We start from the raw sequence: 22,636 nt of genomic DNA on the forward strand, positions 1-22,636 counted from the left end.
GCTGCCATGCTATCTCCATTGTTCTTCACCCTCTGGTCACATCACATGTACATGTTAGTTATTTGGACTTTTTTCCGACTTTTCAGTGACTGCAAAAAAAAAAGCTTTGAACATCGTCAGTGCATTCATCTCTGCTACTTTTACCGTCAGATTGTGATGGATTTTTACCAGTCTTGTGTTTATTGTCATGTATTGTCATATAGTTTGTAATCACAAGAATAAATACTAGGTTAATATTCACACACAAGACATCTTGGAAAAAAATGTAGCAAATATGCAACTGTAAACAGATATTATTATTATTATTATTATTATATCATAAACATGACGTATGATACTTCTGCAGCATTAGGGTCACCTGCAACGTGTCGCTGTGTGCCGCACCCCGAATTAATTCACGTTTCGAGTATTTCAGTATTTCAACACTCAGAGTTGTTCCCTTTCACGTTGACGACACAATCCAACCGCTCTTCAATATGCTGCAAAACACTGACAGAAAACATGTAAAGACAAAAAAGATATTTTTGCAACTTTTTGTCCGATACTGGCAACCAGCTTCTGTATGATATTGTGTAACTTATCAGTTTATGAGCCACATTGAAATGAATAAAGAATCTTATCAGTCTGTATGCCTGAACAGAGGGATAATTGTAGATAAATTAAATTTTACTAAATCCACAATGAGACTTTTGTTTTTGTCTTTTCAGGATCATTTATGTCTGAATAACATGTGTGAATGTCAATACATATCACATATGTTTACCTATGTTCTAGTATCTGTCTGGTATTGTCATGTCCTTGCTACAAAACATATTATGGCAAAAAACAGGATGTGACGACACCAGAAAAAACTTGACATACTATTTAGGTCGACAAAAAGACGGATAAACCTACAGTTAAAATGTCTAAAGTGCTTCACTGGGCGACGTCAACGCTGTAAACCAGAAGACATTCTCCCCAATTTCTCATTTCCACGCCTCCTGAACATGAACATAGAAATGAGAGCGGTCATCTAAAATACAAAGTGGCTTTTGTAGAAAAGAAAGTACTGGGGGAAAATAAATACAAGGAATAAACTTGCATATTTATCTGCTTAGTTGCAAAATGACACTTTCATATGCAGACACTTTTTTTCTTGTCACTAAAACTTAGAGGTTTTCTAAGCGTCTCCCAGTTCTTGAGAATTATTCATACAGTCGTTCTTTAATTGCTGAAAAACAGATCGCACCTTAAAGTCTCCTAAAATATGAAGTTTTGGACAAACTAAAAGACCCAACAGTACATCTTCAACAGGAATTGTTGAATTAACCTTCAAATGCCACAGAATCTTTCACACCAAGTCATTTGAACATAAATGAAGCCCAAATTTAGAAATATAAGTTTATGATAATATATGTTTCTGGCTCTATTTCTCATAAAGAAAAGCTCATGTTATTTATGCACATTTGGACGCTGCAGACACAAACCCACAACTGTGTTTATGAAGACATTTGTCTTCAAACTTTACGAGCCAGACAACTTGTCAGAACAGTTCAACTATTCGCCCACTGATCCTCTCGGGGGCGAGGAGACTGATTACGTAGTTCACACTTGTTCTGGGTAAACCACGCCTACAAGTCTGAAGACTTCTCATGTAGAAAAAAAACACATCTTGTGAGCCGTATTTCCACAGAGCTCTGATGAGGAGGCACACTGCTGAACCTTCACTCCTTCAGCCAGCAGTCTGTCTCCATTAAGTCCTAGTGACCGAGGTAAAGGGCAACACCTTCACATTGCATACCAGCTTCACATCTTCATAACTACCGAAGAATATGAGGAAAGCAAACAAGTTTTAAAAATCAATAAATTACATCTTCATTTATACCTCAAACGAACTCCCTCGAGGGGAATTCATGGGAAACACAGCGAGTTGATCTCCGTCTGTCTGTCCTGTGCTACGAGTTTGTCAAGACTTAATGCATGAGCCTCAGGCGTTGTGTGACGGGAAATGTATGTTGCATGTAGAAGGTGCAATTTAAGTAATGAGTCTCGAATGAAAGAATATTTACATGTTTGACCTTCTAAACATACATTCTCATTGTTTATTAGTGTTAATGTGAACACAAATAGCCTGATAAAGACAAGTCAGCCGTTATCATTCATTTATTTATACTTGATTATAGTTATTGTTAGCTAATTAGTTGTAAATAAAATGAACCAAAAGGATCATCAACTCAAACGCACCTGTTTCCTCTAAAGGACAAAACACACTCTTGTTTGCCATCTCTTCTTTGTGATGTAATAAGTCAAATGATTGGCTGTGCCATAGTCTTCCTCCTGCTGTCATGAATCCTCTTGTGATGGCGGTGTTTCAACACTGGGAGGCGACAAACGCCCTGAAATACAGATGTGCACAACACACCACTCACTCAATGACAAAATGTGTGTTCTTTAAAATGTTATATAAGGAATGAAGATGGATTAAAAAAATGTTGTGTTAAAAAGGGTAAAAATATTCCTTACTTAAGATTTTTCTTTTTGCTGTAATTAGGGCTCCAATAGTCAGTATTTAAGCAAAAAACAATGTGCTTAATGTCTACTTTTTCTCACCTGAGAGCTGAGAATCTGCATTAAATCATAACATAAGTATCCCTCTCTAGCTCGAGCATGTTCACAGTGAATGTTGTGTTTTTCTTCCATTAAGTTTCCACCATCAGTTAAGGCCCCCGCCAGTTACACCTGCGTCAAGGCCCTGAGGATAAACTAAACCCTGCTGCCGTCAAGCACCAAATACAGTTCACACATCAGGCTCCACGAGACAGATGAACCCAGAGGAAGTCACAACACCATGAGACACTCATGAGTGAAATGGTAGAATCCCTAAATTACATTATTTTACAGGTAGTTCAGTGGAGATTGAAAAAAATAAATAAATACTGAAACTGCTAAAGATACACAATAGTCATGTGTATTATGTTAAAACAATGAGTTGATCTAATAGTTTTGTGAATGAAAGCTGTGTTCACACACATGATTAAAACAAACAGTTATGGAACCATTAAAGACACAAAACAACCACCAAACACGTGAAACATTAAAACAACAACAGTTATGGAACAATGTATGCAAGAAATATAATAAAGAGAATTTATTTTGTAATCAACCTGGATTGCCTCGCCCCTCCCTCCTCTTCCTCCTCCCCTCTCGTCGCATCCTGTGCTCTCATCTCTCCTCATCCTCCGCCCTACTCCTCTTCCTCCTCCTCCAGCTCCTGTTTTCTATTTTTTTTTTTCATGGTGACGGTGCGGTGTGTTCAGGAGGCACATGCTCTGGATTTGAGCCAATTCAGTCAGCTATATTTCTGGGTGGGGAGGGGGGGGGACACTCAAGGTCGAGCCTGTCATCATGACTTTTCACTGACCACCATGCAACAACCACCGGCGTTCTAACGCGACTCGTCTCCGCCCGGGCTGCTCCACCACCACCACTGCTGCACTTCACCCAGTCCTCTCCAGGGGAAACTAACCACCACCTGCCGACGCCTCTCGCACCATATGACCGTCACGAAGGTGAGTTCACTCCGGTCTAAACTCCTGCAGCATGTCAGCGGCCGCTTGTCATGTTGCAGACGTGTTGTGTCTGCAGCGCTGCACTGTGAACGGATTGTGCTGCTGAGAGTCGGGACAGTTTAATTTCACAGGCTTAACACTTGCAGCGTGCGGCTCTGCCATGCGGCTTCACAGCCTCCTCTGAGTGAGCGGAAAAACACAACTCCAGGTCTCATGTTTGTGTGTCTGTGAGTGTGTAACGGTGTTTTAACTGATTGTTTTGTGTCTTTAATAGTGTTTTTTTAAAACTTGAAACTGCTGAATCTACAAATGTATTCATATGTAGCACTGAAAAGACGAGACAACTCGGTGTTGATAACTTGATTGAAATGAAAATTAATCCCAAACAAGATGATTGATTAATCAATTTCTTATTAAAAGGAAATGCTGATTTCAACTATTTGAATGTGAGGACTTTCTCTATTTTGGGTTTTTGATAATTGGTTGGACAAAACAAACTGGGGCTACAACTAATTATCTTTTATTTAATGATTAATCTGCTGATTAATCATTTACCGATATAATGCAATTAACCACCAAGGAGAAATCTTCAAATTTCTTGTTTTATCCCACCAACAGTCGAGAAATCAGAAAAGGTAAGATACTTTGGTATCATTTTTGTTGAAAAAAAAAGCATTATATCCTCATGTTTTAGAGGCTAAATCAGCAAATGTTGATTAGTTTTAAAGTGATTTTGTTGATTGATTGACTAATCATTTCAGCTCTAAATGAAACAAATGTTTCATTTTGTCTGAAGAGTCTTTGAAGTTTCCCCACTTCTGAAATTCCAAAAAACAATTCAATTTATTTTTAGGGGTAGATCATGAGATGTCTGTCATTCACAGGAACTACAAGGATTATTGACGATTCGATTGAAAGAAAAGTTATCCCCAAGAATACTCTATCATTGATGAGTTTCTTAAAACTTACATCATTGCACATTTGGGTTTTTGACAAAACAAATGATCTGAATTACCTAAAAATTGTAAAATAATGGGTTGCAGCCCCCTGATTCATAGTCCCATCGGCAACATTTCTTCAAATATATCTAGAATAAAGTGTTTTGTACACCTACAGAGAAAGTCATCTCTATTTCTGCAACACATCATTAGTATAGTATAAGTGAAATCTATTATGTTGGCTCTGCGGGTGGTTGTACTTGGTCCGGCCACCAGTCCAACAGATGGTTTGGATCCATTGTTTTTGCTCACTTTTGTCTGGACGAACGTAAACAAACTTAAGACAAAGGAAAAATCTGTTTGAGAGCTCTGAGTTCAATGACCCGAGTCTAATTGTCACCACATGTGTAAAACAGTGGGAGAAATTTAGGATTTAGTGGGGCATCCCTTCCCACAGGGGCAAGGTTTAACATTGCTCAGGACAATAATTCAATATGAATGCTATTTCTTATTTTCCATATCATGGTATATGTTGATATTGGAAAATGTTTTTGTTTTTACCAACAACCTGAGGCTCAGCAGGCTTCAGACCCACTAAAATAAGGAATACTATAAATTAACTGTAATTTCAGTGACTAGACTTAAAAAAAAACGTTGTTCTCTTTCCATTTATGTTTAGAAATATGCTGAGTTTAAGTGTGACAATGTGAGTCATGACTTGTGGAGTAAAGGGGTGTCGTGCCAGCTCTAGATCTGTCTAAGTAGGTCTGTCATCTACTCCATGGCAAACTGCTGCCAAAATGAGCAGTAGACTAATGAGTTTGCATCACATCTTCACTTGTGGGGAAACAGAAAACTCCGGCAGCCAGAAATAAACCTCACAGGAGAACAGCACATCTTCACGACCTTGTACAGATTTTTAATGAGGAGTTTGTGGCATTTGAAGAAACTGTACTCCTTTTCTATTTTGTCCTACTTTGTCTCTCTTGAAATCTGTTGTGCGCTTTCATTTTGGGGCCATAAAACGCAGCCTTTTATCTCTGGCATATTAACACACAGACTGTTAACACATACCTCAGATTCTCCCACTTTTGTCCAACATGTGACTTGTTCTGTTTGCGCTGCGGTTATTCAGGAGCTCAGAAGCAGAGGCTCCATTGCTTTTCTTAGTTAAAGTTATTTACTGTTTCTCTTGTACTGTATCTCACCCACGTCAAATGCAGCAACTAGAGTTGAGTTCAGGTTTCTGAGGTTGTACACAAAAGGTTGCAGGTGTCAAAGTCCTACCTGCTGTAATTACTGCTGTGAATTGAAGGCGTGCTTTTAAACAAATATGCCCTGGAGCCTGAGGGCCTTATTGGCCTCTTTGTCTCGGCCAGGCTGCTGTTGTGCAATAAAGTGATCGCCGTATAACCTGTATTTGGAAAATCAGTGTGCCTTAATTACCTCAGATGCCTGTTGATATTTACTCTTAAGATTGCATGCGAGTCTAGAGTTTTTAATCGAGACAAAATGAGCAGGACGTGTTGTAGCTACTGGAGCTGAAACAGGTAGCAGATTAGTTTGATGGACGGAAAATCATCAACAGATAATCAGTTGCGTAAATTAATAACTTGTTTGACATTATATAATAGAAAAATATCACAAATGAATTTGTTCCAGGTTCTCAAATGGAAATATTTGCCGTCACCTTTTGAGAGCACATCTAATGTCGTTGGGTCCATTAAACGGATGATCTGGAGCTTTTCATTACATCACACTATTTTTTATTGATTTGGGACAGTTAAGCCAACATGGATGAGACGTTTTTAAAGTGGTCAGTAGAAATGGAAATGTCAACATCCACATTTCCTTGACTTCTGGGCCCAGACCGCCTGCTGATGAGGATCATGTGAAATGTTAGAAAGCTCTGGAACCGCTACTAAATGGAAATTGAGGTGAGATTGTTTTGTCAAGGTCCAATAATGAACTTTGAAACGAGACATTTAAAGGCGTAGCCTTGGACATTGGACATTTTTATTAACAAACCATTACTACAGAACATTCAAATGAGTCAAAGGCATTAGCTGATGAGAGGAAGCCCAACTGAGCGGCAGCTCAGCAGTGTTTGGACTGCAGCATGTGTTGAGTTTGTGGCATTTGATGGGTCATCAGGTGTTACTCCACACTGAGGTGAAGAAACCAATGAAAGGGTGGTTCTTGAAGTCATTACGTAACCAACTGTTGTGTGGGTGTGTGTACGGTAGGTGTGTACAGATTGCTAAATACAAAACAAAAGGTAATAACCTGTAGCTTTATGATCAATATAGAGCTCTGTCACTTATCATTGTTTCAGTATGATCCATTAGTCTTGAGATAAATCCAAAGATATCCACCTTTTGAGAAGCTGCAACCAGAGAATATTTCACATGTTTAGGCCCAGCTAGCTTTAGCTGCACGGATCAATGCAAACGTTGGGCGGTTCACCACTTAAGTCTAGACTGAAATATCTCAATAACTATCGGATTTATGTTGTAATATTTTGTACAAACATTAATCATCCCAGGAGGATGAAGTCCACTGAAATAGGTGTTCTCCTCAGCTGTACTTTGTGTTTAGTGCTAATTAGCATATGTTAGCATGCTAAACTAAGATGGCTACCATGAATCAATCAGCCAGATAGCCTTGTAGTTGTGAGCGTTAAGCACCACTGTGTCTTACAGAACATGACTTCAAATGACTTGTTTCGTCCAGCTAACCGTTAGATAAAAAAATAAAATAGAACATTTTGAGCAGCTAGAACCAACTAATTGATTATCTAACTGTATTAGCAAAACAAAACTGTGGACTTGTGTATTCATGCAGCAACTAACTCTGTGTGCAATGTGTTCCTATTTGCCTTTACACTGGATTATATCACCGATTTTAAGAACAAGTTAGAAACCGCCTGAAGGTGAATGACATCATCTCACATGTCCTCTGTTGCTTCACTACCAGAGTCAAACCACATTTTGTGCCTCGAGGTGGTGGAGAACCTTATGTTGCCACTAAATGCCTCATACATGACTTTACCTCCAGAACAAAGCCTCCAGGGGCCGTCCTGTCTCTGACTCCTCCACCACCATCACCACCACTCCCCATGTGGCTCGCTTATCATTAAACCAAGTGAAGGCCTGCCTCTCTGCCTGGCATGACTTCATGTCGACTTCATGTTTGTGCCCGCTGTTCTCAAACTGTCAGCGAGCCCGTTGATACAGATTTATTCTGCCTCTGTCAGGATTCTTAAACAAATGAAATGATCTAGAAATGTGTGTTGAATTTATGAATTTTTGTCTGAAAAAATCCCAAAATGTTTTCATTGCGTTCTTTAAAATGCAGTTGAGTAATTCAACTCGCATCGTGTAATTTTGCTGAACAGTGACCGCTCTAGCAAAAATGACGCAATGATGGTAAACCCTGGTAATGTAGTGTAACATTAGAAGAGTGACTTAAAATCAATCAATCAATTCTGTGTTATCAATACTAACATAAGCTTACTTGACCCACCATGAGCTACTGGTCATACTACTAGTGGCAGTTTAAATCATTCTATATTTCCATTACTGATTATTCTGCCAAGTATTGTTGTGATTTGTCATTTATAAAAAATAAGAAAATTGAATAAGAAGCTCTGTTTTTTGTCTGATTCGTGTCTTTACCCTCTCTTTTTGTCTGATCTGTATCATCATTAACACTCTTCAACAAGCGGGGCCTGATTCATATTCTTTGTCGTAATCTATCGAAATTACAGTGATGAATTTTGATGATGAATTTTTATATTCACTTGATGCACTTTAGGAAACAATCTGCTGGTGGATGTTGAGGATGATTACTGTACTCGTCCTGACAATGGTTTAGGAAGTCCTAAAATGCTCTTATGTAACCGTAGAGTGCACGTGACCACAGCACCTCTCAGTGCTATTGTCACAGACAGAAAGACCATCAGTCGACCCCTAACTAAACCAGCTCCTGCTGTTCTTTGTCGCTGCAGGGCCTGGTCATTTACACAGCAATGCTAAATCACTTTGTAAAAAGACATGTTTGTATTTCCAGTCTTCTCTTTACATCACTGGTACTCGGATCAGTAGTGGCAGGTTGTCCTGCACGTTTCTGACATGACAGCTGTCCGACTGTTTGAGGATTATGTGCTCCCACGTGGGGCAAACATCGAGGGGATTACTTAAAAAAAAAAAAACGGAGAGCGAGAGAGAGTCTGTGGATTTGTGCAATGTCAAGCTCACTGTGCTCTTGTACCAGTTTTCAGGCTGCAGGGCGGTGACTCTGTGAAGGCCAAATTAAAGAGGAAAACTCAGCGCTCCATTAAGACACAGTTCATTAAACTGTCAATAATCTGAGCGTCCGGTTTCCAAAAAAAAACAAAACCTGGTGATCTTTGAAAAGCCCAAGATATTTAACCCAACTCTTAAGTTGGGACTGTTTCCTATCCTGGTGGTAAAAATATTACCAAGTTACATCGATCCAGAGGAATATTACTGATGATAAAACATTTCATTTTGGTTTTGTATGAATGGAGCATGTCATTTCCGGCAACCATCTTTATTCGGATTATTTTTATAAAATATTTCAGCGAATCTGGAAAGATCTTCAACAATTTCGGAAATCCATTCTTAACAGCAGTAAGTGTTCGTTAAAGGTCTTCTGGGTTTTTCCAAAAATCCCCAGCTATTTGATTTTTGAATGGTAATACATGAGAGGCAAACCTCTGTTGAGCTCTGTGTGGCACTTGATACATCGTTATTTTGCCTAATTTCTAAAATTGTATTTGTAGGAATTGACCAAACACTCAACATACATGTGTGCATTTATACAGTAGGGGGAACATATTGTCCTGTGTTCATCCAGGTCTTCATCCCCGTACTCACCCATTTATAGTAAATAAATGTATCATGAAAATTTTAAAATATGAGCAGGTAGTGGTTACAAATCTTTACAACAAAGCAAATTTACATTAACACTTGAAGAAAAGAATGATTTTTCACCTCTGATTGTTATTTTCAGAAAGTTTTATCAGCCTAAACGCGTAAAACTATGCAGTATTTCACACAAAAAAGTGAAGAGAAAAGTAGATACGTTTGTCATCCTTCCTAACTTGTTAATCACCTTGTATGCTCCACGGTCCTACAACTTTTATTCCATCAAGGTTCAAGTAGATTTTTTGCTCTTCTTGTGACGACGTACATCAGCAGCTATACCGGATGTATTTATTTAAGCTGCACTGTTTCAGTGTGTGTGTGCTCCTGTTGTTGTTTTCTGGAGTCGGAGGGTTAATCGTGAAGCAGATGGGTCAGCAGAGTCTGATTCATTATTCATGAAGAGAAGTAGATGGCCTCTTACACTGATGTGTGTGTTCACCATATTGATTCCATAGCCTTAAAGTAGCCCTAATGGTTGTTCCTCAGGAAAAATGCTGTCGGAACAAATGTATGTTTGCTCCTTGACAAGTACTGTGTACATTTGTTTATTGGGCTCAACAAGAGCAATTGAATGAAGGCTTCAAATCTGCAGTAAATGTACAAGATCCATAATATTGTCTCTCACGCTTTTGAATAAATTTCCATGAAATTTGGTTCAGGCATTTATGTTCCCTCAGGATGATTTGACATAACTTTTGTAATCCTTTTTATTTGTAATCTTAGCACCACTATCAGGGTAAAATGATGTATTTATATCATTTAATTTGTCCATTATTTTGGATTATTGACCAAATCTGCAACTGATAACATTCTGATCAACCTTAATCCGTGTTTAGTTCTTATTTACAAATGTATGCATGCTAACACGCTTATCTAAGATGGTAAACACTGTACCTGCTCAACAGCAGCATGTTAGCTGTGTCATCGTGAGCGTGTTAGCATGCTGATGTTGTAATTTAGCTGCAGCCTGACTGAGCTGCTAGCGACTCTGCAGAATCAGATCTTCCTACATGTTGAATAAAAGTCAAATGAAGTGCAAATTCCAGTTTTTAACTAAGTTCTGTATGTTGTGATTGTACACTCCTCGAAGTGTTCTTATGAGATGTCACAGACAAAAGACTTTGGCATGAGCACATTAGCGAGCTGCACGTTCTGTGTGTCGAGTATCACAACACGCTAATGCAGTTAGCTCATGGAGGTGATCTCATTAGCGGTGGCCTCCCTCAGCCTGATGGCACGGCGTGCACTGCTGCAGTACTCCGTCAGTGTATTGTTTCTAGAGAGAGGCTGTGCCTATATATAAAGAGCAGCTAATCCCCTTGAGTCAGAAAGTGAAACTCACCTTCACTACAGTTACTATGGTTCTGATGGATGCCCTTGGCTGACGAGGCTCACTGACGGTGTATTAATTCAAGTGATCAGGATCCCTGTGACTTCTCTGGTCCGCTCTGAGGAACAAGCTCATCGCCTTTGCTGAATAATTAATCTATTTGTCATTTAATATGTATTAGAAATAGTCAATTCTGCAATAAAATGCATCTCTTTACCATATCAAATCCTTGAGCAGCCCGTCTCGAGCTAATTTTAGAACATCAAACCTTTTCTTTCCCCTCTTCTTTCTCCTCTTTGATGCTGAATATTTTTAATTGTGTCAGGAGCTTTTGCTGCGGAGGCCACTGGCTGTCAGCAGAGCAGCTTGGCTTAGTTGTAATTAATACTAGATAACAGAAACCCTCTGGAGGCTACGACCTGAGACACTCTTTTGCCTCTATGCTACGATGTGACATGATCCATGATTATAATTACCTCATACGATGTGGGTGGGGTGGATTTCCTTTTTCATTTTAAGTGGCCTGCAATTTCTTAATAGGACAGCGCCACATTCAGTTAAGGCTTCTTTTAGTTTTTTCTGTTCTGTCGAATTAGAACAGACATGGAAACATTTCTTTGCTCCATTTCCGGTCCTTTCTTTACATCTATGAAATGATCCGGAAACTACAACGAAGTGTGATTTTAGTTCTAGTTTCATTTAGCAAACAAATCAACAGAAGGGAAGTGCTCGACATACTGCCTGAGGTTTAATTGTGTTTGGTGCTCTCCCTGTCTGTGATTTGATTATTTATGTGTCCTTCGCAACCTCCATCCAGCATGTCTCGAGACTGGACCCTCTTACCGTAAGCCAATAAGGGAATTGATTTGGTTTCCAGCTCGTCAAACCCAGCTGATGTTTGCTGTAGTTGTACTCCTGGATGCCAGAAGTTTGTCTGCAAGATTACATTCTATGTGTCTACGATCATCAAAGTACGCACAAATGTTTCAATATATAACAGATTTAAACACGTGAGTGTTGATCTTTTAAAGGTGAAACAAATGCAGTTTGATGAAGCGTTTCTTTTGATGTGAATTCAGGAAACTATTGGCTGTACAAACCGTCTTTCACTGCCAAAACTTGATGCAAGCAGGTGAGCGAGGCTGTGATGTCACTGAATGGAAACGGCTGTTATTGCAGATATTGGGAGTGAATCAGATATTAGAGAACGAGGTGCGCTGCACAGGCATGCTAAAATGTGACTCATGCAAACGTTCGTGCTATCCTGAGGTGAGATCACTATCACGCCGTGTACTTTAGTGGTCCATGTGATGAAATGTGGCTTTTATTTGGAAACCACAGATATTAGAAACACACATTAGCTCAGCTTTTTGATTTTCGTTTCGATAAACTACATGGAAACAAACTTCAGCTGGCGAAGATATAATTCAATGATTGCATCAGTGCGTTTTAGTCAGAGTCTTAACCTGTTGAGACGCATGAGTAGATTATGATCTAAAACTTGAGCTTTCATGTTGTCTTTATTTTAATTAATGTTTTTTTTATTTGAGCTTGTTCTCACAGTTGGTAGTTTCTTTTTACACTTAATAATGATATCAGTCTTGTTCCCTCTTAACAGATAAGAAAGGCACTTTTATCAACGATCAAGCTACGCTGAATTTTATTGTAATAAAAGGTTTAAGATCATGAACTGCTTTTTTTATTTTGGTTTCGCTTAAATTTCTGTTACACAGACTGCCAGACACAAATGACAATGAGCTCAATGAGTGTAATCTTCCCCATTTGGATTTGACTCACTGGTTTTCCTGTCTTCCCTGAAAAAACTTGTATTCATGTTACAAAACATAATTTTAAGTACATTTGTTAATTTCCTAGTATGATGCAACAAGCATAATGTCTGACAGTACATTCATGTATATTGTCAACCTTAGTGTGGAAATTGATCTCAACAACCAAATACAAAATACATTTGTCTTTCCATTGAAAGAAGTTTCATCTACATTTGATCACAATCAACACTGAACCGTTTATTGTACAGTATTTATAGCTGTAGATGTTGGAGCGGGAAATTGACGTCACAATTTCTAATAGAGCACCTTGAACGTAAAATATATTTGTGAAAAATAAATACATTTCTGAGTTCAACATTTACTCTTTAAAAGTACTGTGACATACTTAAACTGCATATGATGTTCATTTTGGAGTCTCTGAACCACCCTCAATCACATCATTAATTGAAAATCAAATGATACTAGAATCTCCGAGAAAATTGAATGAATCAGTATGTTTCCGGGCAGGTGTGGCTCCTCATTTGCACAGCAAAGCAACAAAACCAAAGCATAAACAACATGCAAATGAAGGATCAATTGAAAAAGCTTGAAGCGGCCCTTCTCACGTGAAGTGATGCAAAAAGGTTTAATTTCTAGGAAGGTGTTGCCCCAACCCTGTTATTTAGACATGTTTTTGCTTCCTGAGTGACTCGTGTAAATGAATCTGTCTTTAATGGAGTTTTCTGTGGACACAGCATTCGATTATTGACTGCACCTGTTCAGTTAAGTATATACTTGAATGGGACTGCACTATTTGCTCAGTTGGTGCAAACACTTGAGCATTTAAAGCCCCACATTGAAAAACGCTTGGCTCAGGTGCAGAAAGCCTAAGACTCACTGCAGCAGTTTAGGCCCCAAACGGATACATGGGATTGCACTTGGCGCTGAAACCAGGTGTTTTACAGTCACAACAGAGTCAGACGGCTAATCAGGAACGACAAAGTGAGGAGGCGAAGGTCATTGTGTCTCTGTTGTGTCAAAGGCTCTGGCCTATTTTCTCACAGCAGCCAGCTATTAGTTTGTCACAGTGTGATCTGTCATTAGCGAGCAAGCCTTTGTGGTTCGAGCTCTTTGGAAAGAGTCACAAGCTTTTAGGATTCGTGCCCTGTGCTTACTGATAATCACCACAACACACACCGGGGCTGGGCGATAATTCAATATGGTAATTTATCGTCTTTTAATGGAGTCGTTTTAAGATTAAATCGTGTATCAAGATATCGTGATACACCACTACGTCGTCTGGATTGATAATAAGCAACCAGCACATACTAACGTAAATTTGTCAGAAAATCTGATATGAAATATTTTTAGGGAATATCATTATAAAGATTGTGGTTTTGTTTTTACATCACACTTTGTAACCACTCAGTTCGATGCGATTAACACGTCTATATATGGAAATATTTATTTTTTTCTTTATGATTTTACTTGAAACTGTTATGTTCATTTTGCAATAAAGTGAAAAGAGAAAATACTAAGTACTTTTAATTTGTCAAGCATTTTATTCACTGAAATAATCTATATAATTATAGAAGATTTTGGCCATATCGCCCAGCCCTATATTATATCCATATCGTGATATGAGACTAGATATTTTCTTATATCATAATATTGCATAAGTATCTTTTCTTGGTTGTAAAAGTTGCATTACATTAAAGTGATGTAGTTTTCTATTAATGGCCTTTACCCACATAGTGATTAGATCCACATTACTACGTCGCAATAACAATATTGAGGTATTTGGTCCAGTGTGGTGATATTTGATTTAGTCCAAATCGCCCAGGCCACACACACACACACACACACACACACACACACACACACACACACACACACACACACACACACACACACACACACACACACACACACACACACACACACACACACACACACACACACACACACACACACACACACACACACACACACACACACACACACACACACACACGTTTGTAAAGACAAGTGGAGCTTCGCCAGCAAAGTGTTCATAAATCAAAGTTAGATATAAGGAGCAGTTACTTGGCGGCATTGGTCAATCACTCCACTGTCTGTCTGTCTGCTTGATACCTTGGACACGCCTCTGGCACAGTGATGTGTGTGTGTGTCGGTCCGTGTGCCATGTTTGATCAGATTATACCAACCTCAGGTTTCTAAGTATCTCTCGTAGTTATTTAGTATCTGTATAATCTCACAGATACTTTTAAAGGTCACATTTGTCTTTTGACGTTGGGTGCGCATTAAATGTTCTCCGCCAAAAGGTTGTTGAGTCAAACTCCTGCATTTGATGAGCCAAACTCTTCCCACACCTTTACCAGTTTGTGTGTCCTGTTTCTTCTTATCTCAGAGACATTTTGTGACCGTTGGACTTTGTTGTGTATTTGGGGGGAGATGTGTTTGTGGCCAGCTCTATCAGCAGTGTCTACGTGTGTGGGTGTGATAAGTATATTTTCCCAAGCACTCGGGACAAGTTTGGGCTACAACATGCATGTTTTGAATGTAGATTTTACATATAAAACAGCATCTTACAAAATATGATGCAATGCCATAGATTTAAGTGCGTCCGCAGTCTAAACAGTAGTTAAAATTAGCTACTGCTCGCACATAAATTCATCTGTTGTAATAATTCAACAATATATACAAAACTCAAAAAGCAGTCATGCAGCATAATGATGATGATGATTTTACTGATTATATTTCTGTACTTAAATACACGTTTTTTCTGATCAACCCCACAACCCCACCGTCAAAGCCCTGATTTTTACTTTGAATGTGGAAATTTTGTCACAAATATTTCACTTTAAAAGCTTTTTTATTAATGGAGTATTTTACAGTGTAGATAATTAAGTTAATTTAAAGTTTATTTATAAAAGGTGTACCACTAAGAGCAATCTAGAATGAAATCTAAAAATAAATGAAACATGACAAATTGGTATAAAAGCTAAGTTAACCTTAAATATGTTCACCTCACTAACCTCTAAACATCGTTCAGGAATAAATGAGGATCACTTTAGAACTGGCGTGCGTGCGTGCGTGCACGTTTATGCCATCACCACGATTGATCAGCCCCTCGGCTACACCCCCGTTTGACCGAGTGAAGGCCAGCTTTTTTCAGCTCCTCCTCATATTGACCCGTTAGCTTCTCCTAGCCTCTAGCGCTAATGTACCATTATGTAATGCTTCAGTTTGACTCGGAGTGATTACCGCCGCTGTCCAGCTGAAGCTATGTGAATGGCTGAGTGAGTTTAGTAGCACCTGGGCATTTTGTCCAGGCAATCCAGCCAATTTAATTTTGAGTGCATGTTGCACCTTTTTGCTTTTACTTGAAGGTTTGTAAGTCAGAGGAGCGTCAGATCGAACTTAACAGAGGACCGATGGGTTGAGAGGGACTGCCAAAGATTCTGACTTTAAGTGGAAATATCAGTTTGGTGTGCACACAGTGAAACTTATGAATGGATTAAATGAATAAATCTATAAAACAGCTAATAGCCAGGAGTGCAAAGAAAAACACTAACTTTATCATACTTCCATCTGACTTTCTATAGATATTTATGAATGTTAATCAGCTACAAGTTAGAAAAATTACACTTTGTTCTTGAGCAACACGGGTGAAGAAAAGCGTCTTTGCCTCTTTCTTTACCTCCTCCTGTCTTCTTTTTAATGATCAAGTGAGAAATCCTGATTGAGCAAACACTGCGGAGGAGAGAGAGGGATTACCTGCTGCTCTCTCTCTCTCTCTCTCTCTCTCTCTCTCTCTCTCTCTCTCCCTCTCTCCCTCTCTCCTTCCTTGTAGTCACCTCCCTCTCAGGGAGTGTACGCACTCCTGCGCTCTCTCCTCCCTACTTGTTCACACATGCACTCGGCTTCATGCTGCACACACACACCCACCGTCTATTCTGACTGTCTGTGAGGACTGTGCGCATCAAAGGAGAAGCTTGCTTACGACTCTGCTCGGACAGTAGTGGAGTGACAGATTTGGGACTGGCTGTTTGTGTGTGTGTGTGTGTGGGCGGGGGGGATCTTAGAGGGAGAGTGTTGATCCATGTGCTTGAGATAAAACCAGACAAGTCATTTTTTGGGGTGTTTTTTGTGGCAGAGACGTAACTTTTTCTCACTCACTTAAGGACCCGCTGCTCCTTCTTGTGCCAGTGTCGACTCATTTGACAGGGTGAGTGCTGCTGAACTCCCAGTTTGACTTTCTCACACTACCTCTTGCTTAATTGCACACTCTTTTCTTTCTCTTCCGTGTTGTCTGTCTCTTGATATCTTTCATGTCCTACTCCTGGATCTGCCTCTGCAATTATGTTATTGATCTTTTACTCTTTAGACCTCTGTCCACAAATGTCTGACTGTGTGTGTGTGTGTGTGGGGGGGGGGGGGGGTTTGTGTGTGTGTTTGTGCTCACATTTTCCCCTGGGGATTCAAAGTCGCTGTGCATGTGCATGAAGACAGGCTTGAACAAGATGAAACCAAAGTCTGTCTTCAAACCAGCTCTTTGCCTTGAATCTGTGCATATTTGAAAAACTATTTTTAAGAAACTTTCCCTGCACCGCACAAATGTATTTGACGGTACGCTGGTCCTGCACTCCTTTTAGTTTAATTATCCTATTGCTCAAACTTTGACAAGTGTAGCCACTCATTCGCTTCCATAAGCGTGGAAGAATTTCTATTTTTTGCTGACGACAAAAAAAAAAAATGTAAATATGAAACTGAAGCCGTTCCACAACAGGGAAAATGACATCATCCACTGTCCCAGTCGAGTCATGTCCACCACCACCACAGATGTCTATTTATGGTGGAGTCCACCCTTCAAAACACTGCCATTCACTGAAATGTGTGCCTTGTGGTTTGAATCACAGTCCGTTTGAGGGCTTTTCATTAAGCCTGGTATCCCGTTTCTCACATCAAGGTTTATGAACCTATGAGCATGCAGAGATGCTCGTCACAGCTGTGGAAGTGAAGCGTAGAGCTCCAACCTCAAGACTTTTGGTGTGTGTGTGTGTGTGTGTGTGTGTGTGTGTGTGTGTGTGTGTGTGTGTGTGTGTGTGTGTGTGTGTGTGTGTGTGTGTGTGTGTGTGTGTGTGTGTGTGTGTGTGTGTGTGTGTGTGTGTGTGTGATCAGTGTCATCAGTTGCCACTTCATGTCAGATTTTGTGGCTTGTTTTACTTTTTTTTTTGGGTTTACTTTTTGCTCTTTTCTAACTTTGGCAAAGTTCTTTATTTAACACTGATGCGTTGAGCAGACTGGCACATTTTTTTTAGTGAAAAAAGGGTTATACATATTTATATTCCCATTGATAAGGTATTTAAAAAGCTATGTATGGTTTGTGTAGAAAAATGTCTCCTTGACTGTTGAACTCCGGCTTGCTACATCACTATCTTCTTTTAAATTACTTTTGAAGACTTATCTTTATTTATTGTGTGTTTTATTGTTGTGTTAAAGCACTTTGTAATGCTGGTTTCAATTAGTGCCATAAAATCAACTTTATTATATAGGTATTTTAACACACAGCCTTACTGTTGGCCAATGCATTTGATTGTGTTAGTTTCTGAGTCCTGTGTCAGTATATAGTGAGACTCTCACTATAGAGTTTCTGTGTGTATATACGTTATAGTTTGGAGGTTATTTATATCTGTTAAAACAAGAAAATAAAGTAAATGGTTAATTTTAGGATTATGTCTGTTATAAACATCCATGAACGTTTACAGAACCATTTTCTGGTTCAGCTTTGACTCACTTGGTGTAGTTGTGCATGCACACCGTTTTCCTGTCCAATGAGGGATCATTACCAACATTTCCAGGTATAAAGCATTTACCTCCACTTACAGTGGTTTAGATAATCTGTCTAAACTGTTGATTGTCTAACTTCTTATGTTTCTATCTGACTTTTTAGTAGCAAAGTCAATAGTTGTCATACGCACACTGTTATTATAACTAACAGAAAAGATGGCCAAAACTCCAAAAAGAAGACTCAAGATATCAGACATTTTAATAATCCTTTAATAACAGTCCAATTCTACCAGATTTTTCTTTGCTAAAGCCTTGTGCCTACATTACCCACAATGCAACTCAACTGCCAACATAATTGAATGATTCATGTTCTCATATTCAGTTATATTTTGTCCTGAAAGGAAACAAATATTTAGTTCGGTGAGCTATCGTATTGACCGTGGATTGGAAGAAGCTGGCAGAGAGAGTCTGATTCCTATTTCATTGGTTCTCCAAAACAACCCAATTTCTATCAATATTGTGAAAATACATAATGTAGCTAAGTTTTTTTTTTTTTTTTATCCATTCTCACCCTGGCTAGAGTCCTGTACACGTTAATCATTACAAATCAGTTGTAAAACCGCCTTCTACAATAAAGGACTGTTGTGAGCTAATCTGAACATCTAAGCGTGCTATCGTGAATGCCAGGGCTTCCAAAAGTGCTTTCAAACATAACTGACGCAATCATTACACTAAAGTATGTGGACCAATGCTGGCACGCTTTGGACGAAGTGGAAGCCAAGATGTTTTTATGTTTGCCTGGGTTTGTGTGCGTGACTGAGTGAATATCTCTACAATCGGCGTACAAAATGTGCATAACACGGATTGTTTTTCGGAACTGATTTTCAGCTCATGTCTACGCTGCGTGCATGCGCAAAGCTGAAAGATTCTCCAGGCAAACGGAGTGACACACTCAGACATAGCCTGTCTTATCCTTTCACACTCATTCACACGTGTGCTCTATAGAAATGAAGCCGCTATTGGATTACCAATGTGGCTGTTATCCTATTACAAGACAGAGGTTGAAAGCTGTCATCTGTGTGTGATGGCAGACCGTCTAAACCGAGGGAAGTGTGTCTCACTCACTCAGACGCACACAATGGACATGTGGACACATTCGTACTGTTAACATACTGGCATGAGATGTGTTCACACCTGCACATTCCCTGTCTTGAATTTCACTTGGAGCGTTTACAAAACATTACATCTCCAGATTCAGTGTGTGCTTGGTTATACGAGTAGCAGGTTTTTGGATTAGGTTTGGGGTTGTGTGGCTTTCATTGTTAGGACAGGAGAGGGCTGAAAGTCCTTGCAGACAACCAGTTGGAGGTATTGATAGTAGATCACTGAGAGTCTTTGAGACCAAATTGTGTTCCTGCTCGTAGCTTTAGGCCCAACGCTGCCTTAGTAACCGATATCTTGACACCAGTAAGTAAACTTTGAACTCCCCCTCCTGCAGCATCGAGCCTTGGCAAGCCAAAGAGAGGAGTGGCTGCTAGTGTACGAGTTTATGAGTTATGAGGTGCTTCAAAGACAGCCTGTAGGTGAGGTATAGGTGCATACGTATGCTTTGCATGTCTATAAGTACAGACCCACACAAGAGGCAGAGCAAACCAGATGTACAATATCTCTTTTTTTCTAAAGTCATATCTGTGTTTTCAGTTTACTTTTATGACTGTTTTTACAGCCACCTTAATGCGGTTGCTGCTGTGAGTCACTGCTCACGGACTAAAATAAATTTCCCTCTGACAAAAACAACTGCATTTCTTTGTATTTTGCCAGACACACAGCCTGTCAAAGGAGCCTTGTGAATAAAACCGTTTTTCAGCTGTCAGTGAAACGTGCCCGACTGTCTTTTGATCGGCAAGAAGCTGGTGTAAAAATAGCCAGAGTAGTGTTTTCGTCATCAGTTCTGTGAGACAGGCCGCCCACCATGCAGTCCTGCTGTGTACCTGCTGCAAGACACAGCTGAGAGGAAGCTGCCACTGGCCTGATTACAACCTGCTTTAGATGTGACGAGATGTCTGAGCTGTCTTCCCTGGAAGCCTCTCCCGCTGGTCTTGTAAGCCTCAGCAATACATGAATGCTGATTATATCACCCTAGATGTGCATTGCATAGCATGTGCTAAAGCAGGAACCGGTTTGTTTCTCTCAGTGAGGTTAATAGGGATTTCTCACATGCCTTTATGGCTGTCTGCCTCATTTGCTGTTACAATGAGGAAGTAACCTTTTTTAAATATTGGTTTTGTTATTGTAGCAGGTAACATATCTTTTAAACGCACGCACAAAGAGGTGATAATGATCAAGAATGTATTTTGGGTGCTTATGCTTGCAACACATGGGTTATTAGAGACGTGTTGCATAAGAGGAATAACTTACTTCCTCTAGCAAACATATGTATATATGTATGTATGTATGTATATGGATATATATATGGATATAGGCAGTCGGACTCTTAAACACCTGAGAGTTTAATGAAGCGTCTCTTCAGGTAGTGAGACATTCCAGTGTGACAGCAGGCTCTCTGTGATGGCCTCGGGGTAGAAGGTGAGAAGAGCAAACCGAGACATGTAGAGTCACAATCTCCACCTGTGCGTTTCTGTTACTCAAGAAATTTCTTTTCTTTAACCACATGTTCTCCATCTGTCAGTTTCAGTCCCTGCTCAGCTTCTTTCCCGGCAGCAATCCTGCAGCCACACCTGCATCATGACAAACAAATGCTGTCATTTTAATTTCATATAACAATGTTTGCATCTTGGTTGTATTTGTTTAGTCATCATCAGGAAGGCCCGCGGGCAGCCCACATAAAACAGGAGAATGATGTCATTGTTTTTAAGGACAGGAATTGTTTTTAGGTGTGATTCGTGCAGTTCCTCCTGTTGTCTTACTTTGCCCTATTTCATTTACTTCCTTGCTCTCTCTGTGTTGTTGTTGTTGTTGTTGTTGTTGTTGTTGTTTGGGTCAATTTTTTTCCGTTAGCATCTTGTCCATCAACCTACTCCACCCCTAATTCATAAGTAATGACCATGCAGCAGGCAGGCAGGGAGCCAGGCAGAGTAGCAGAGCAGACATGCCGGCTGGTCAGACCTCGTCCCAGCGGACCAGAGCCACTTATCTCTCAAAATAATGTCATATGCATCGACTGGCATAAGGAAAGTGGTTAAAAAGAGACTCAGAATTTGGGAAGTCTCAAATGTTTCTTTCTCCTTATTTATGTACCATATTTTAATTGCCTGAGTGTCCTAAAAACAACATATTTCATACAGAAATCACAGGAAATATTAAGCTCAAAAAGCTCACATCATTAACAGATAATGGGAATAAAAGTGGGACTAAAATAATACCCTGTGGAACACCACAAGAAATTATAATTTTAAAAGAAATGCACTATCAGCATTTAAATACAAATTACATTGTTTGAAACCATTTTACTGTGTATTATGTGCACCTTACACGTACTGTTATGTACAGCACGTGTAAGGTGGAGAATGAGTGCGTTTAGTCAAAGGCCTCCTATCCTTTGTTGTTCAAAAGTTGCCTTTCTTTTTCGGCGTATTAATACTGGGTTGGACTGTGGCTATTCTGTTTAGATTTTCTCACTATTGTTAAATGGAGGAATTACTGTAGCATGCTTATATTACTGGAGTACCACACCTGTATAGACAGCTTGCATATACTGAACCAAGACTATATTGAATTGTTCTCCATAGATCCCTTAGTAATCCTGCAGAGAACCAACTGAAACATATTATTCAAGGCTTCATCCACTTTCGTGTTATTGTATAATATTATAAAACACATCTATATTAAAAAAAAAGAAACTCCATCAACATATCTGTGAGAGATGATTCTGCTTGACTGACCCCCCCCCCCCCCCCCCCCTTCCGTCCTCATCCCTCAGATGACATGGCGTCCTCAGTACCGCAGCTCCAAGTTCCGCCACGTGTTCGGTAAGGCCGCCACCAAGGACAGCTGCTACGATGGCGTGCCAATCACATGCAGCGTACAGGACAACAACTTCTGTGCAGTCAACCCACGTTTCCTGGCAGTCATCACTGAGTGTTCCGGGGGAGGGGCCTTCCTGGTGCTGCCTCTCCATCATGTGAGTATCTCCCATCTCATGGCAGATTTTGCAGACTGATGTCAGCTTTTTAAAGTGGCATGTGGACTGTTTCTCTCCGGATGTTGATGGTGGATACTGTGATATGTTTTGTTGATATGTACTCTGAAGAGAGACAATTTCACTTTCTACAAGGGGGGAAAGGCC

General features: G+C 39.7%; 1 protein-coding gene across 3 annotated transcripts in view; it reads left to right on the forward strand.

The window, feature by feature from the left end:
• Positions 1-3,374: 3,374 nt before the first annotated feature.
• Positions 3,375-22,636, forward strand: part of coro2aa (coronin 2Aa) — a 32,720-nt gene continuing 13,458 nt past the window's right edge. The window contains exons 1-3 of one of the 3 annotated variants that reach the window (XM_079159119.1): positions 3,375-3,548; positions 16,725-16,768; positions 22,271-22,471. In XM_079159119.1, coding sequence (XP_079015245.1) covers positions 22,271-22,471 — 201 coding nt within the window. In that variant the 5' untranslated portion in view covers positions 3,375-3,548; positions 16,725-16,768. Of the gene's footprint in view, positions 3,549-16,563; positions 16,769-22,270; positions 22,472-22,636 lie in introns of those variants that run through there. The other 2 variants (XM_079159117.1, XM_079159118.1) reach the window with 2 other exon arrangements.

This window comes from Pholis gunnellus (assembly GCF_910591455.1).
Source record: "Pholis gunnellus genome assembly, chromosome: 5".
Classification (NCBI taxonomy): domain Eukaryota; kingdom Metazoa; phylum Chordata; class Actinopteri; order Perciformes; family Pholidae; genus Pholis; species Pholis gunnellus.